The sequence below is a fragment of the Armigeres subalbatus genome, chromosome 3, assembly GCF_024139115.2.
Source record: "Armigeres subalbatus isolate Guangzhou_Male chromosome 3, GZ_Asu_2, whole genome shotgun sequence".
Classification (NCBI taxonomy): Eukaryota; Metazoa; Arthropoda; class Insecta; order Diptera; family Culicidae; genus Armigeres; species Armigeres subalbatus.
The window spans coordinates 385526672-385542048 of record NC_085141.1 but is presented as its reverse complement, the minus strand read 5'-3'; the positions used below and the strand labels follow the sequence as shown (position 1 = coordinate 385542048).

At 40.0% G+C, this 15377-nt stretch overlaps 1 protein-coding gene across 1 annotated transcript; it reads left to right on the top strand.

Moving 5' to 3' along the window:
• Nucleotides 1-618: 618 nt before the first annotated feature.
• Nucleotides 619-13839, top strand: LOC134223827 (uncharacterized). Its single transcript, XM_062703040.1, has 2 exons — nt 619-1304; nt 12954-13839. The coding sequence occupies exons 1-2, from the start codon at nt 1022-1024 to the stop codon at nt 13721-13723; spliced, it is 1053 nt and encodes a 350-aa protein (XP_062559024.1). The 5' UTR covers nt 619-1021; the 3' UTR covers nt 13724-13839.
• Nucleotides 13840-15377: the final 1538 nt, after the last annotated feature.

Here is a 15377-nt window from a genome sequence, read left to right as displayed (position 1 = left end):
AGAATGTTTTCGACAATTTCTACATAGTGTTTAATACAGGGCATGTAGTTCAGATCTCGAACTAACAATCCAGCTGTAAACATTTATTGAAATTAGTTTGAAACACCGCTAAAAACATCAAAAGGTCGTTTTGCCACAGGGGTGCATATTAGCCCAGTTTACCCTATTGCTAAACATTGCCAAAAAAATTGCGAATATGTATATATTTACAATTGAAACTCATTATTTTAAAGAAAATTTCTTATTCTGTAGGAGAGTTTATATTTTAGTCATTTTACCAGTCTTTCCCCAATGCAATGGAAGCAGTCACTAGCAAATAACAATGCAAAAACAACATGATGAGAAAAGGCGACGATAATATTACCATCGAAGACGACGACGTCAACTGCCTCGATAGCGGCGATAGGAGTTGCGCGCCAAAACAAACCATCTCTCGTAATCGGTGTTCTTCTCGCATGGACTCTACTTTGCCTCGTGCGCCTATCGCCACAGCATGGCGCAGCGTTGGGCTCTTACATTGGTGTCTGTGTGGATTCAGCCCGTTGTTGGTTTCGTTTGCGTGTTCTGCTGATCTGACCGACCAGTGAACGGGCGCAACAGCTGCCCGGTGCGCGAGTTCTAAACAACTACTTGCTGACTCGGCTTTGAGGCGTCTGGCTTTATGGCACGGGAGGCAAAAATAACATTCGTTCGGTTCGTGTTTCTCTCCGCATTGCATACGTCTGCGTCACAACGTTTGCGCCTCGTCGTAAGTAGCTGACGGCCAGTGATTCTCGCGTAAATTGTCTAAAATTAGTCGTTCGTTGGCGCACTGCGCGACTAAATCGTTACTAATCGAAGTGGAAGTATCGGTCTATTCAACCGACTAAGTGATTGATCTGCTGCTGGGGAAGATTAGTGAATAAAATAGTTGTTTTGGTCGTAGCCGCAGTGACCTTGTGCTTCAGTTGACAGGCGTTTGTTGATTGTTTTGCCGTCCAGGGTGTTGTGATTGCGAACTTCTCCCAACGAACCATTCAAGATGGCACCGCCTATCGCAGCGACCACCGCTGTGGCGTGTATTCCCGGTAACGCATCGGCACTGGTGGAAGTGATCGGTTCCAGCAGCACGGTTTCTCCGGCCGTAGTCGGTGGGGGACCATCCCTGCAAAGCAAGAACTGCCATTTCAACGCTGACACGATCAAGCTAATCGACTGCGTTCAAGCCCGGCCGGCTTTGTGGCACCGTAAACACCTCCGGCAGCGCGTGCAGGTCGCGCATCGCGGCTGGGAGGAGATTCGTAAAGCGTTCAAGGCTAATGACGGTGAGTTTACGCGCGGTGGTGCGCTCGCGGGGATATACCAGTTGGGGTAAACAAAACAGGGTTTCACAAACATATGTTGCAATTCTCATATTATTCTTTTGAACAGGGGTTGACAAGTTACCCAAGCAACCAGAAGTTCGGATGAGAAGGGCTATTTTGGCTTAATCAGCTCTCATTTTAAGTAATTTTTTGTATGGTGGGAGCGTAAAAGTGAACTTTAAAGTTCCGTTAAGGGTGCTTGGAACTTGATGTGAACCATAGTGAACCAATTAGTTCGGTTAAGAGTAAATTTAAGTAAAATCTGAACTTCTGGTTGCTTGGGTAGTATTTTCGAGTTATACAAGAAATGAAGTGGGGCTCGAAATTCAGGTATGTTCCGTTTTCATCAACACGGTCCGTGAGTTTCAGTTGATAAAATCGGAACAGTGACAAAATCAGAATAATTTTCTTAGACGATTTTTTTAAGCTAAAATTTTAGTAAAAATGATTTATTGCTGGTAAAATGTGAGATTTTCAGGTTCTAACATTTTTAAATGCTAAAGGAACGTCCATAAACCACGTGAACATGCTAGTGGGTGGCAAGGGTTAGTGAAAAGACATAGGAAATATATATTTATCATCAATGGTGACTGGTTGAGGTTCCTGACAAGTAAGGAGTGCATCAAGGGAACGTCCATAAATGATGTTACGAAAAATTAACCATTGTCAATCTCTCCTCCATTCATTGTCCCACTTTTTGTATGAAATTTCATATAAATTGATATGAGTAGTCACACTTTTAGAAACCCTCTCTCTCCCTCTCCTCCGCGTGACGTAATTTATGAACGTTCCTTAAGATAAGGTGGCATCCGTTGATAACATAACAATAAATTTGAAAATATTTGAGCTCCTTAACCCTTTCGGGACGGATGGGTCATAAATGCCCAGCGTTTGAGATTGGCTGTGAAAAACTACCGAAGAAAGCTAGGTCCCCAGTTTCTTCAGCAAAAATGTTCATCAGGATGTCGGTTACCCAAGAAAAATATTGGAGGTCAAGTTTGACTATACCCTGAAGACCTAGATATCCAAAACCTTGGAAAGATTTTGCTTCTGACAGCTTGTAGATGAATCTGAAATATTTGGATCCTATATCACATTGTTTAATAAATCTGAACACTCAATCAAGTTTAGTCATCTTGATCGTTGAGACAGTGATTAGTTTTCTGAAATACGAGATGCTCAAGGTTCTCCAAAACGTTTTCGAATTCAGCTTACAGTATCTACCAAATCAACCAAGGCTTATGCAAAGTCATCATCATCGTCATATACCCAATCCAATAGGCACATGCGCATCATTTAAATCCAGTTTTCTCAATGATGGTCAAGGTATTCCAAAACGTTCCCAAGTTCAACCCAAAGTATCTACCGGACAAACAAGGCTCCATGCAATGTCCTCAACATCGATATGTACCCAACATGGTCCAATAAGCATGTGCGCACCATGTAAACTCAATTTGAGATGTTCAAGGTACTCCAAAACATTCTCGAGTTCAGCTCAAGGTATCTACCAGGTCAATCAATCAAAGTTTTTGCAATGTCTTTGACATAAACTTAATATATCCAACAGGAATAATGTAAACACAATTTTCTGGAATACGAGGTGTTCACGGTTAGATCCGGTCCGGTCTAGAATATTATCGTTTGGGAAAAATTCTAGATTCCCTGGGCATAGCGTTCCCTTTCTACTTGGCTCACAAGATACATACTCATGCAATGGCGGGCATAGAAAAGCTTTCAATTAAAAACTGAGGAAATGTTAATAGAATACGTTGAGTTGAAAAGCCGGCCAAGTTCCAGTTGGAATGTAGAGCCATAGCAAAAGAAGAAGAAGAAGATGTCCAAGGTCATCCAAAATGATCTTGAGTTAAGATCAAGATATCTTTTAGATGCACAATAACTAAGGAGGTGTTTGTGTCGAGCAATTTAGCTGCGGACTTTTTTTGTTTAGGCGTATAACGGACTTGGATGATTACATAAAACAATACGACTTCCAGAATATTTTAGCCAACCGTAAAGGCCTGCAATGGCTAGAACAAGTGATGATTGAAGTCATATAAGCTAAATGGTTTCACTAACATCATTCATAGGTTGGATTATTGGATAGGTCAAAGCCGTTTTGAAAATTCGGTAGTGAAATGATCTGAGATCCATGACGTTTTGAAGAAATGTAATAAAGTCGGTATTGAGATGTGGAACAGAAATTCTTGGCAAATTGTTCGAAAAGACTATCAAAGTAACCGTGAAAATATTTTTTTACGGCATCATTGTTCCAACGACTCGATATCGTGTCTTAGAACATCAACTCATGGAGGGTCCACAGTAGCTTGTAAAAGAATTAAGTGATATCCTACCAGCTCGATGGAACTGCTGCAATGTTTATGATGTTATGCACGGATATACACTGGCTGACATAATAAAGTGCTCATTTGCCGTTTTTCATACAAAATGGTCTTTGGACTTTGGAGCTCTAGACCTCGGTTACCCGTGAATCGATTTGGCTGAAAACTTGACCAGGGCTCAGATATAACTTGAATTTTAACATATCTATGTTTCGAGCATATTGACTCACAGGGTTAAAAATTATTGCGGTAATACCAACGTGAATTTTTTGGCAAAAAATTGTTTTTCAAATACCTCGAAAACTACATCTCTAAGTGTACAGGTATATATAGCAAACTTTTTTGTATTGGCAAAATACGCGTTTTTGCTGAATATGTCATCAGTCTACAATCTATAGAATTCAAGATATTTAAAAAATAAATTTTTGCCAAAAAATTCACTTTGGTAATACCGCAATAATTTTTTAACCTGTGAATCAATATGGTCGAAACTTAGATATGTTAAAATTCAAGTTATATCTGAGCTCTGGTAAAATTTTCAGCCAAATCGGTTCACGGGAACCCGAGATCTAGAGCTCCAAAGTTGACCATTTTGTATGAAAAACGGCAAGTGGGCACTTTATTATGCCGGCCAGTGTATCATTTAGGACTAGGGAGGTCTAACCGGTAGTACCGAAACCGGCAATACCGGTATTACCGGCCAATTTTGGGTACCGAAAATACCGGTATTAGAGACGGAAAATACCGGTATGTTCGGTATTTTAAATTTTGCTGTCAGTATAAACAATCTCGAATAATTTTCACCTACTTATATCAGCTCAACTGTCTGTAATCGCATATCTGTCCTATATAAACAGGAAATCTAGCATAGATGAGACAAATATTCGGTTACAAGCAGTAAAGACTCATTGAGAAAAAAATATAACAATTAAATGCGCGCATGAGTAATTTTGCCCAGGTAAGCATCATTGAGGACGTTTACGCTACAACAAAAATCGGTCAACATCGTCATTAATCATACATGTTGCTCCATTCTCTTAGCCATCTGTAAAACTATAAATGACTTTTTCTTCAATGAACATTGTTGATATCGCCGAGAATTTTCCCACAATGTATGAAATTGTGCTGTTCAAGCTGTTATGGAATTACTGCTCTGTGAGTTTTGCATTCTATATGAAGCCAACGTGGCGCTTCAATTTACGTTGGAACAATTATCAAATCAAGATACAGAAATTTCCGCCACTATTTCGATGCTTTTAAGGAATGAATCCAAGAAAGACGATCCAAATACGCCGATCTTTTTGCTTTTTTGAATGATTCTGCCTTGAAGCAATAATCAGAAACAATTTTGACATATTCTTCGAGTCATCCAGAGCTACTTTGATTAGGCAAGCGTATGGGATCTTGAAGCGTCTTATAAATCCTGATGCGATCGTTGAAACTAAGACAACGACCATACGACGATCGGTATGAAGAAGATGCCTCTATGCATATTTTTCTGGTTTATCGGTCAAAGTATTAATTTCGACTGTAGTTTAATGATTGGGAGATGGCTTTTTAGTCTTGACAAAATCAAAACACTGTTATTTAATCTTGTCCAACGTTTCGGTCCGTTTGGGACCTTCCTCAGGGACTCAATTCTTACAGGTTTATCCTCAAGCAGAACCACAGTTGAGGATAAACCTGTAAGAATTGAGTCCCTGAGGAAGGTCCCAAACGGACCGAAACGTTGGACAAGATTAAATAACAGTGTTTTGATTTTGTCAAGACTGAAAAGCCATCTCCAAATTATCGGTTAAAGAACAATTTGTGAAGAGACTGTAGCAGAGCAAAACACTTGCGTTGCTGGTGGCAAATACGTTGACGTCAGGATCCTTGCGTAAGTAATTCTCCTACTATGAATCGGAAGGGATTAAGGGCAAGTATTTGACACTGATTTTTGACGGTCTTGGAACCATTCATCCTACCAACCGAAGTAGGACCAAATAGGGCATTATCAGTTTGGCAACATTGCTAACAAAATCCAATACGGATTGGGAGATGAGTCGCTCAGTATGTAATGTTTACTTAAGTTTCGCTTTGCCCAGCTCAACAAGCAATGATTTTAACATTTGAAGTTTGTCAACAAATATTGTTTTTCATCCAAAAGTCCAAATAAAAAGCTTTTCTTTTACTACCTGTAATTTTCACAAAAACCGGTATTCTACCGGTATTACCGGTATTGACTCCATCAAATACCGAATACCGGTATTTGACAAAAAAGGCCAATACCGACCACCCTATTTAGGACTTGTTTGACCGGGTAGATCACATGTTCTGAACTCAAGGACGTTTTGAACAACCGAAACGGCCTGTAGTAGCATGTAATAATAATGAGTGAAATAAAATCTGCTAAATGGATCTGCTGGGATGTTCAACGATGCATGGATACATCGTCCAGGACTTGGTTGATCGGGTAAATCACATGTTCTGAACTGATTTGAACTCAAGGATATTTTGGAGAAACTAAAAGGCCTATAGTTGCGTGTAGAAGTAATGAGTGAAATATTATCAGCTCAATGTACCTGCTAAGATGTTCAACAATGCACGAATACGTCGTTCAAGGCTTGGTTGATCGGGTATATCACATGTTCTGAACTCCAGGGCGTTTTGGAGACCCTGAAATAGTTTACGTTTATTCAAAACTCGATCAATTTATGTCTTTTGATCACATAGATATTTTTGGACATAAATCCCAGCTTAGGGGATTTTGTTTGTAGACAAATTTCCTAATGCATTCGAGGGTATATTCTCCAGAACAGTTTGGATGGCCTAGAACATCCGAAAAAGTTTCTCAACGATTTTTCGGTTATATCAGAACGCCAGATAACAATGTAATCCTTCCTCCTGAAGTAATAAAGTGCAAACAAACCCGCATCTTGTATCTTTTATTTCGATGGGGAGAAGTCGGTAAAGAGAAACCTTGTCTTGTTAGTTACGGCTTTTTTACCGCTAGTGCTTGAAATACTATAAATACATCATTTGGCCAGACACTAACCCAAGTTATTTAATTTTAAAATCTAAATCTAAAAAAAAAAATATTGAATTTTCTTGTTGATAAAAACGGAATAGTTTTGTTGACGAAATCGGAGAGTGATAAAATCGGAGCGTGACAAAATGGGAACGTGATAAAATCGGAACATAGCTGTACTATGTATTGCAACGACAGTCCGGTCCACACTAGTTTGTAGGAAATGTTTGATCGAATATCAATTCCATGTTATTACGACAACACAGACTTCTCGAGTTTGGCGAGTATGAAGTTTCGCGAGAATTTGTGCATAAATGTTATTGATAAATTGATCTGAAAAAAATTAAAATTTATATCCATAATCCCTTTTATTTGGAACTTTATTTTTTATAGGATAATTGCTCAGAATAAAAATTTACATCAGAATTTTTCAAGAAGATTGTTTGTTTCCACTGAAGAACCTTTTTGTCTCGTCAGATGTTTGATGTGAGTTTGATATTGCTGGTCAATTGAAGCAAGAGAATACGACAATGCTGTTGAAGCGGAGATTCGTATCTGAAATTATAATCCAACGATGACATTGAATGGAAAAGTACTAACTGGTCTAATGACAAGTGAAAATATTCCAGTCAATATCGTCTAAAAGCAATTGCCCATTCGTTTATTTGTCCTCATTCGATACATTCATTAAAGTATCGTCTTGTGTCAAAAGCAGAAGACCACAAGCTTTATCGGACACTTCTTACATCTCACCAGGTTTTCGACGCTTCCGAAAGGATTTATTAAGCTCATTGATAAATTTAAGTATATTTATTTCACCCTATAATTTAATCGGGTCCACCGCGTTGTTTTTGCCACAGAGATGATTCTTCGAGATGTATAGCATTCAAGTAGTCACTTTAACATGATACATATCACAAAACTACAGGGGTTAAAGGATGCGTGAACATACCGTTCCATTGGGCTTAATCCGAAATATTTTTGGAAATTTGTCAATAGCAAAAGGAAAAATTCATCCATACCAAGTAATTTGATGTACGATAACGACGAAGTAAATACATCTGTGGAACTATGTGAAATGTTCGCCAATTTTTTTGCATCAGTGTTCCAGCCAGTGCAAGCAACAGACGCCGAAGCCGTACCTCTGGACCTTCTTAATTTGCCAATATTCGAGGTTACTCCTGAAATGATTATCGCTGCTGCCAAAAAGTTGAAAAGCTCCGTCTCCTTTGGTCCTGATGGCATCCCATCTGTTGTGTTCTGCCGTTGTGCAGCTGTTTTTGCTGAGCCGCTTTCCTCCATTTTTAATCGCTCACTGGACGAAGGCATTTTTCCGGACATTTAGAAGCATATGTTTCCGGTCTACAAAAGTATCGGAACCATGGTGTGATCCACTTAATCTTCCTCCATATCCTGAAAGAAGACGAAAGCTGCAGCAAGCGACATTCGTGTCACACAAAATAATCAATAAAGAGCAATAAAAAAATAAGAAAATTTCCATAAAAAAATTTAATAAAGCAATATAGCTGATGAAATTTTACATGAACTTTAAACGCTTTTAAAGAAGGGGTCATCTATGGAAAAAAAAGCACAGTTTGATTGATTTTTTATTTTTCTTTATGGAAATTTTCTTTTTTTTTATTGCTCCTTATTGATCATTTTGTGGAAATTTTTAATTCATTATAAAAAAAATATATTTATTTTGTGGAAAATTTTGTAATTTTTTATTGCTAATATTGATTAATTTATGGAAATTTTGTATTTTTTTCGTGGAACATTTTGATTTTTTATGGAAAATTCTTCTAATATAATTGCAATTTTTGCTATTATTTTTTTATATTTTTTTTATTTCTTGTTTTGTGGAAAATTCTTAATTGTTTATGGAAATTTTGTTTTATTTGTGGAAATTTTATATTTATCTATTGCTCATACTCTGATTTTTTTTATTTTTTATAGAACAAAACCTGCCAAAGCCGTCTTTCCCCCTAATTGTTTACGGGAAATTTCAATTTTTTTAGAGGGAGTTTTTATTTACGTCCCACTGAGTTGAATATTGGGAAAGTATTCGTTAAAAACTTAATAAATCGTACTTTTTTATTTACATAGAGATTTGACCATTTTTCTAGCTTGAGCTTGAGCTTGAGCTTGATTGACTGCTCGTAGTTGCTACTCCATTATGACCAGATCAGCTGTTCTTGCACAGGGAACCAACAGATGTTTGCTTGGGACTAGCACACATCTTCAATGTACAAGTACTGGTGATCTCATTTGTTAGGTCATACTGGCGCCTGCCACGTCAGAATGCAAGTCAATGTAGGGAAGGGGGAGGAAATGATGATGCAATCACTCGCCCACTGCAAGCCGAATATACCTCTGCACTTGCCACGAGTTCATGCGGAATTTGTTGGAATTTATAGGTTAGGTTGGAGAGGCAGGGGTCCGTCTTGGTTAACGAGCTGCCAATGTGATAGATAGGAGAAGGTTACTGATGGAATTTCTAATTGAATGTAGGAAACGAGCTCTATAGTTCATTTCCAATTCTAGCAGATTACTGATAGAATACTCAAGTTGGAGGTATAGGAATAGTAATGGAAACGGTATGGAAGTCCATTTCCAGTTCTAGCGATTGCTAGAACATGAGGAATAAAGAGAAAGATACAAAGTAGGAGAATGGAACGGACCTGGGATTTAACCCACGACCTCCTGCGTATGAGGCAGAAGCAGTAGCCATATGACTACCACGCCCGCTTCGAAACAAGTATCACGCACTGAACTGATTAATTTTATTACCGGCCGCGCAATGCAGAACACAATAATTCGGTCGACCGCACGATCGTTCTGCTGTCCGAAACATGAGAGATCACGCACTGAACTGATTAATTTCTTTACCGGCCGCGCAATGCAGAACACAATAATTCGGCCGACCACGCGATCGTTCTGCTGTCCGAAACATGAGAGATCACGCACTGAACTGATTTATTTTATTACCGGCCGCGCTATGCAGAACACAATAATTCGGTCGACCGCACGATCGTTCTGCTGTCCGAAACATGAGAGATCACGCACTGAACTGATTAATTTTATTACCGGCCGCGCTATGCAGAACACAATAATTCGGTCGACCGCACGATCGTTCTGCTGTCCGAAACATGAGAGATCACGCACTGAACTGATTAATTTTATTACCGGCCGCGCTATGCAGAACACAATAATTCGGCCGACAGCGCGATCGTTCTGCTGTCCGAAACATGAGAGATCACGCACTGAACTGATTAATTTTATTACCGGCCGCGCAATGCAGAACACAATAATTCGGCCGACCACGCGATCGTTCTGCTGTCCGAAACATGAGAGATCACGCACTGAACTGATTAATTTTATTACCGGCCGCGCAATGCAGAACACAATAATTCGGCCGACCACGCGATCGTTCTGCTGTCCGAAACATGAGAGATCACGCACTGAACTGATTAATTTTATTACCGGCCGCGCTATGCAGAACACAATAATTCGGTCGACCGCACGATCGTTCTGCTGTCCGAAACATGAGAGATCACGCACTGAACTGATTAATTTTATTACCGGCCGCGCAATGCAGAACACAATAATTCGGTCGACCGCACGATCGTTCTGCTGTCCGAAACATGAGAGATCACGCACTGAACTGATTTATTTTATTACCGGCCGCGCTATGCAGAACACAATAATTCGGTCGACCGCACGATCGTTCTGCTGTCCGAAACATGAGAGATCACGCACTGAACTGATTAATTTTATTACCGGCCGCGCAATGCAGAACACAATAATTCGGTCGACCGCACGATCGTTCTGCTGTCCGAAACATGAGAGATCACGCACTGAACTGATTAATTTTATTACCGGCCGCGCTATGCAGAACACAATAATTCGGCCGACAGCGCGATCGTTCTGCTGTCCGAAACATGAGAGATCACGCACTGAACTGATTAATTTTATTACCGGCCGCGCAATGCAGAACACAATAATTCGGCCGACCACGCGATCGTTCTGCTGTCCGAAGTATGAGAGATCACGCACTGAACTGATTAATTTTATTACCGGCCGCGCAATGCAGAACACAATAATTCGGCCGACCACGCGATCGTTCTGCTGTCCGAAACATGAGAGATCACGCACTGAACTGATTAATTTTATTACCGGCCGCGCTATGCAGAACACAATAATTCGGTCGACCGCACGATCGTTCTGCTGTCCGAAACATGAGAGATCACGCACTGAACTGATTAATTTTATTACCGGCCGCGCAATGCAGAACACAATAATTCGGCCGACCACGCGATCGTTCTGCTGTCCGAAACATGAGAGATCACGCACTGAACTGATTAATTTTATTACCGGCCGCGCAATGCAGAACACAATAATTCGGCCGACCACGCGATCGTTCTGCTGTCCGAAACATGAGAGATCACGCACTGAACTGATTAATTTTATTACCGGCCGCGCTATGCAGAACACAATAATTCGGTCGACCGCACGATCGTTCTGCTGTCCGAAACATGAGAGATCACGCACTGAACTGATTAATTTTATTACCGGCCGCGCAATGCAGAACACAATAATTCGGTCGACCGCACGATCGTTCTGCTGTCCGAAACATGAGAGATCACGCACTGAACTGATTTATTTTATTACCGGTCGCGCTATGCAGAACACAATAATTCGGTCGACCGCACGATCGTTCTGCTGTCCGAAACATGAGAGATCACGCACTGAACTGATTAATTTTATTACCGGCCGCGCTATGCAGAACACAATAATTCGGTCGACCGCACGATCGTTCTGCTGTCCGAAACATGAGAGATCACGCACTGAACTGATTAATTTTATTACCGGCCGCGCAATGCAGAACACAATAATTCGGTCGACCGCACGATCGTTCTGCTGTCCGAAACATGAGAGATCACGCACTGAACTGATTTATTTTATTACCGGCCGCGCTATGCAGAACACAATAATTCGGTCGACCGCACGATCGTTCTGCTGTCCGAAACATGAGAGATCACGCACTGAACTGATTAATTTTATTACCGGCCGCGCTTTGCAGAACACAATAATTCGGTCGACCGCACGATCGTTCTGCTGTCCGAAACATGAGAGATCACGCACTGAACTGATTAATTTTATTACCGGCCGCGCTATGCAGAACACAATAATTCGGCCGACAGCGCGATCGTTCTGCTGTCCGAAACATGAGAGATCACGCACTGAACTGATTAATTTTATTACCGGCCGCGCAATGCAGAACACAATAATTCGGCCGACCACGCGATCGTTCTGCTGTCCGAAACATGAGAGATCACGCACTGAACTGATTAATTTTATTACCGGCCGCGCAATGCAGAACACAATAATTCGGCCGACCACGCGATCGTTCTGCTGTCCGAAACATGAGAGATCACGCACTGAACTGATTAATTTTATTACCGGCCGCGCTATGCAGAACACAATAATTCGGTCGACCGCACGATCGTTCTGCTGTCCGAAACATGAGAGATCACGCACTGAACTGATTAATTTTATTACCGGCCGCGCTATGCAGAACACAATAATTCGGTCGACCGCACGATCGTTCTGCTGTCCGAAACATGAGAGATCACGCACTGAACTGATTAATTTTATTACCAGCCGCGCTATGCAGAACACAATAATTCGGTCGACCGCACGATCGTTCTGCTGTCCGAAACATGAGAGATCACGCACTGAACTATAGAGATTTGACCATTTTTCTAAGCGAAAAAAGCTTGTCCATTACATTCATTTAATGAATAATTCTCTGCGCGGATTTTTTCTAGAATTTGAGTTTTTCCCCATGTCGATTATAACTGAGGAAATTAAATCAGTTCTTATGTTCACTGAACTTGAGTGGCGTATTCTTACTTACGCAATGCACAACTAAAACCTCTACTTGATCAGTGCATTTGCTGAAGAATATGTGTAGCCGCCAGACATTATAAATACTCACGCTCACTCACATCAGAAGCGTTGGTTTTGGAAATGGATTGTGAGTGCTTTAACTATGTGTCCGATTTGAGAATCTCGGGCTCATTTTGTAGACGCTAAGTTGCGAAAGCCGACGGGGAGGTCCTTCGTAACTTAGTTGGTTAAAAGCACCAGTCTAGTGTACCGAGGGTCGTAGTTACGAGTACATATTCACATACGAGTTTTCAGAACATAGTTCAGTTCTTATGTACTATTGCAATGTCTATCTATTTCTTTTTCCAGTTTCTTCCTTGAAAGTTCGGTGGAAAACTCTCCGTGACAGCTTCCGTCGTGAAGTGAAACGCATGGAAGATGGAGAAATCGCCACTTCATCTTGGCCTCTATATGAGCGCATGTCGTTTCTACTCGGACACTTTCGCACAAGGGAAAGCTTCCTGAAAAGTGGCGCCACCTCGCCGAATCAGTCCAAATCGGATGAGCACTGGAACTATGCTTCCGATACCAAACATGATTCACAGACCGAAACGGATGAACCTATGACCCACAACGCTGGCTCTTCCGCTGTGGAAAGCGAACCGGAAGTGATGCAGTCCTACACGGTTGTCTACACCGACCCGAAACCACCTACGTACGAAATCATTCCACAACCGCTGAGTTCAAACGTTGAAACAGCGGCCGCCGTCATGGAGAGCGATGCGGACGACCACACTATGATCGAAACCTACGAAACGGTTCAAACCGAAGAGTTTGTCCACGAGAACGACAAAATGGATGCAGGTTCCAGCCAGGACGTGATCGAAGTGTCGGAGCACATGTACGGTGAGGTGACTTTTAAGAACAAACTTAGAGCCCGTATCAAGACGGAACCGGTCGACGCCGATCAGCAGCGCAGGGTGCATGAGAGAAGCTACGGCGAACCGCTGGAGATGGACTCGGACTATAACTTCCTGATGAGTTTGCATCCGTTCATGAAGAAACTACCGAACCGAAAGAACCTCTCGGTGCGGATAAAAATCCAACAACTGATTGCCGAGGCGATGGATGAGAGCTAAAAATAACTCAGAATGAATTGAATTGTGGTATTTTAAATTGAAAAAATATTTGTTCTATTGTATGTTGCATTGAATCCTTGTACAAATGTTGATTAAAGGCTGAATTCGGAATAAATTATCGTGAATTTGTATATTTCATAAACAATTGAACCACATCATACGCAATATCACCAACCACAAAATAATCAATCCATTAAATCCTCTACTTTGTCTTTTCAATTAACTTTCTTTAAGGTTCATTCTATATGATATTCATTATTCTCATTACCTTATTATTAATCGATCTAAATTTCCTATTTGATTCTTTGTTGAATATTTTTCTAGTAGTTCCGTCCGTATTTTCTTTATTTATTTTTCATCATTTTCTTCTACTTTTTTTTCTTTTTCCACATCGCTTTTCCTTTTTACTTTTCTTTATCCTTTTTATATTTTCAAAACTTACAATATTTTCTTTCTTTTTTACTTGATCTATTGTTTACTTTTTTCCTATATTAAATTACCGTAAGTATTGATAAGTGAGAGCTGTAAAATGAACGCCTCATTGCTCGAAGTAATACGGAGGCAACAAGAAATGGAAAGCCTTACGATTGAATTCAGTACGTATCCAATCTTAATTCAACCGAAAGCCAATCTAAATTCAACCCAAATCCAATTCAATTCAAATCCAACTTAAACCCAATCCTTATCCAAAGCACAACCAATCCAAATCCAATCCAATACAACTCAAGTCCGAACAAAATCCAGTCCGAATCTAAGTCAAATCCAATCAAATCCAAATGCAACTTAAATTCAATCCAAATTCAAATCAAATCCAATCAGAATCCAACACAAGTTCAATCCGAATCCAATAAAAATCCAATCCAAATCCAATCCGAATTCAATACTAATCCAATCCAATTCAAATACAATCCAAATCAAATTTAAATCCAATCCAAATTCAATTGTAATTCAAACCAAATCCCACCAAATCTATTCCAAATCCAATTCAAATCCAATCCAATGCAATCCAAATTAAATCCAGATCCAATGCAAATTCAATTTAGTCCAATACCAATCCAAATCCATTCAAAACGCAATCCAAATGTAATCCAAAACAAATCCAAATCCAATCCAAATCTAATTCACATCCAAATCCAATCCAAATACAATCCAAATCCAATTCAAATCCAACCTTAACCCAATCCAATCCAAATCCAATCCACATCCAATCTAGATTCAATCCAAATCCAATAAAAAACCTATCCAACTCCAATCCAAATCCAACCAAAATCCAATCCAAGTCCAATCCAATGCAAATCCAAACCAAATCTAAACCAAATCCAATCTACATCCAATCCAAATCCAATGAAAATCAAATCCAAATCCAATCTAAATCTGAACCAAATACAAACCAAATCCAATCCAAATCCAATCCAAATCCAATCCACATCCAATCCAAATTCAATCCAAATTCAATCCAAATCCAATCTAAAACCAATGCAAATTCAAATTCAAATCCAATCCAAATCCAATTAAAATCCAATCCAAATCTAATCCAAATCCAATCTAAATCCAATCTAAATCAAATCCAAATCCAATCTGAATCCAAACCAAATCCAAACCAAATCCAATTCAAATCCAATCCAAGTCCAATCGAAATCCAATCCAAATCCAA

Excerpts from the sequence above, each read along its gene's own strand:
- LOC134223827 (XM_062703040.1), top strand. The coding sequence starts at position 1,022 with ATGGCACCGCCTATCGCAGCGACCACCGCTGTGGCGTGTATTCCCGGT. Across the intron at positions 1,305-12,953 it reads AGCGTTCAAGGCTAATGACG|TTTCTTCCTTGAAAGTTCGG; the intron begins GTGAGTTTACGC and ends TTCTTTTTCCAG.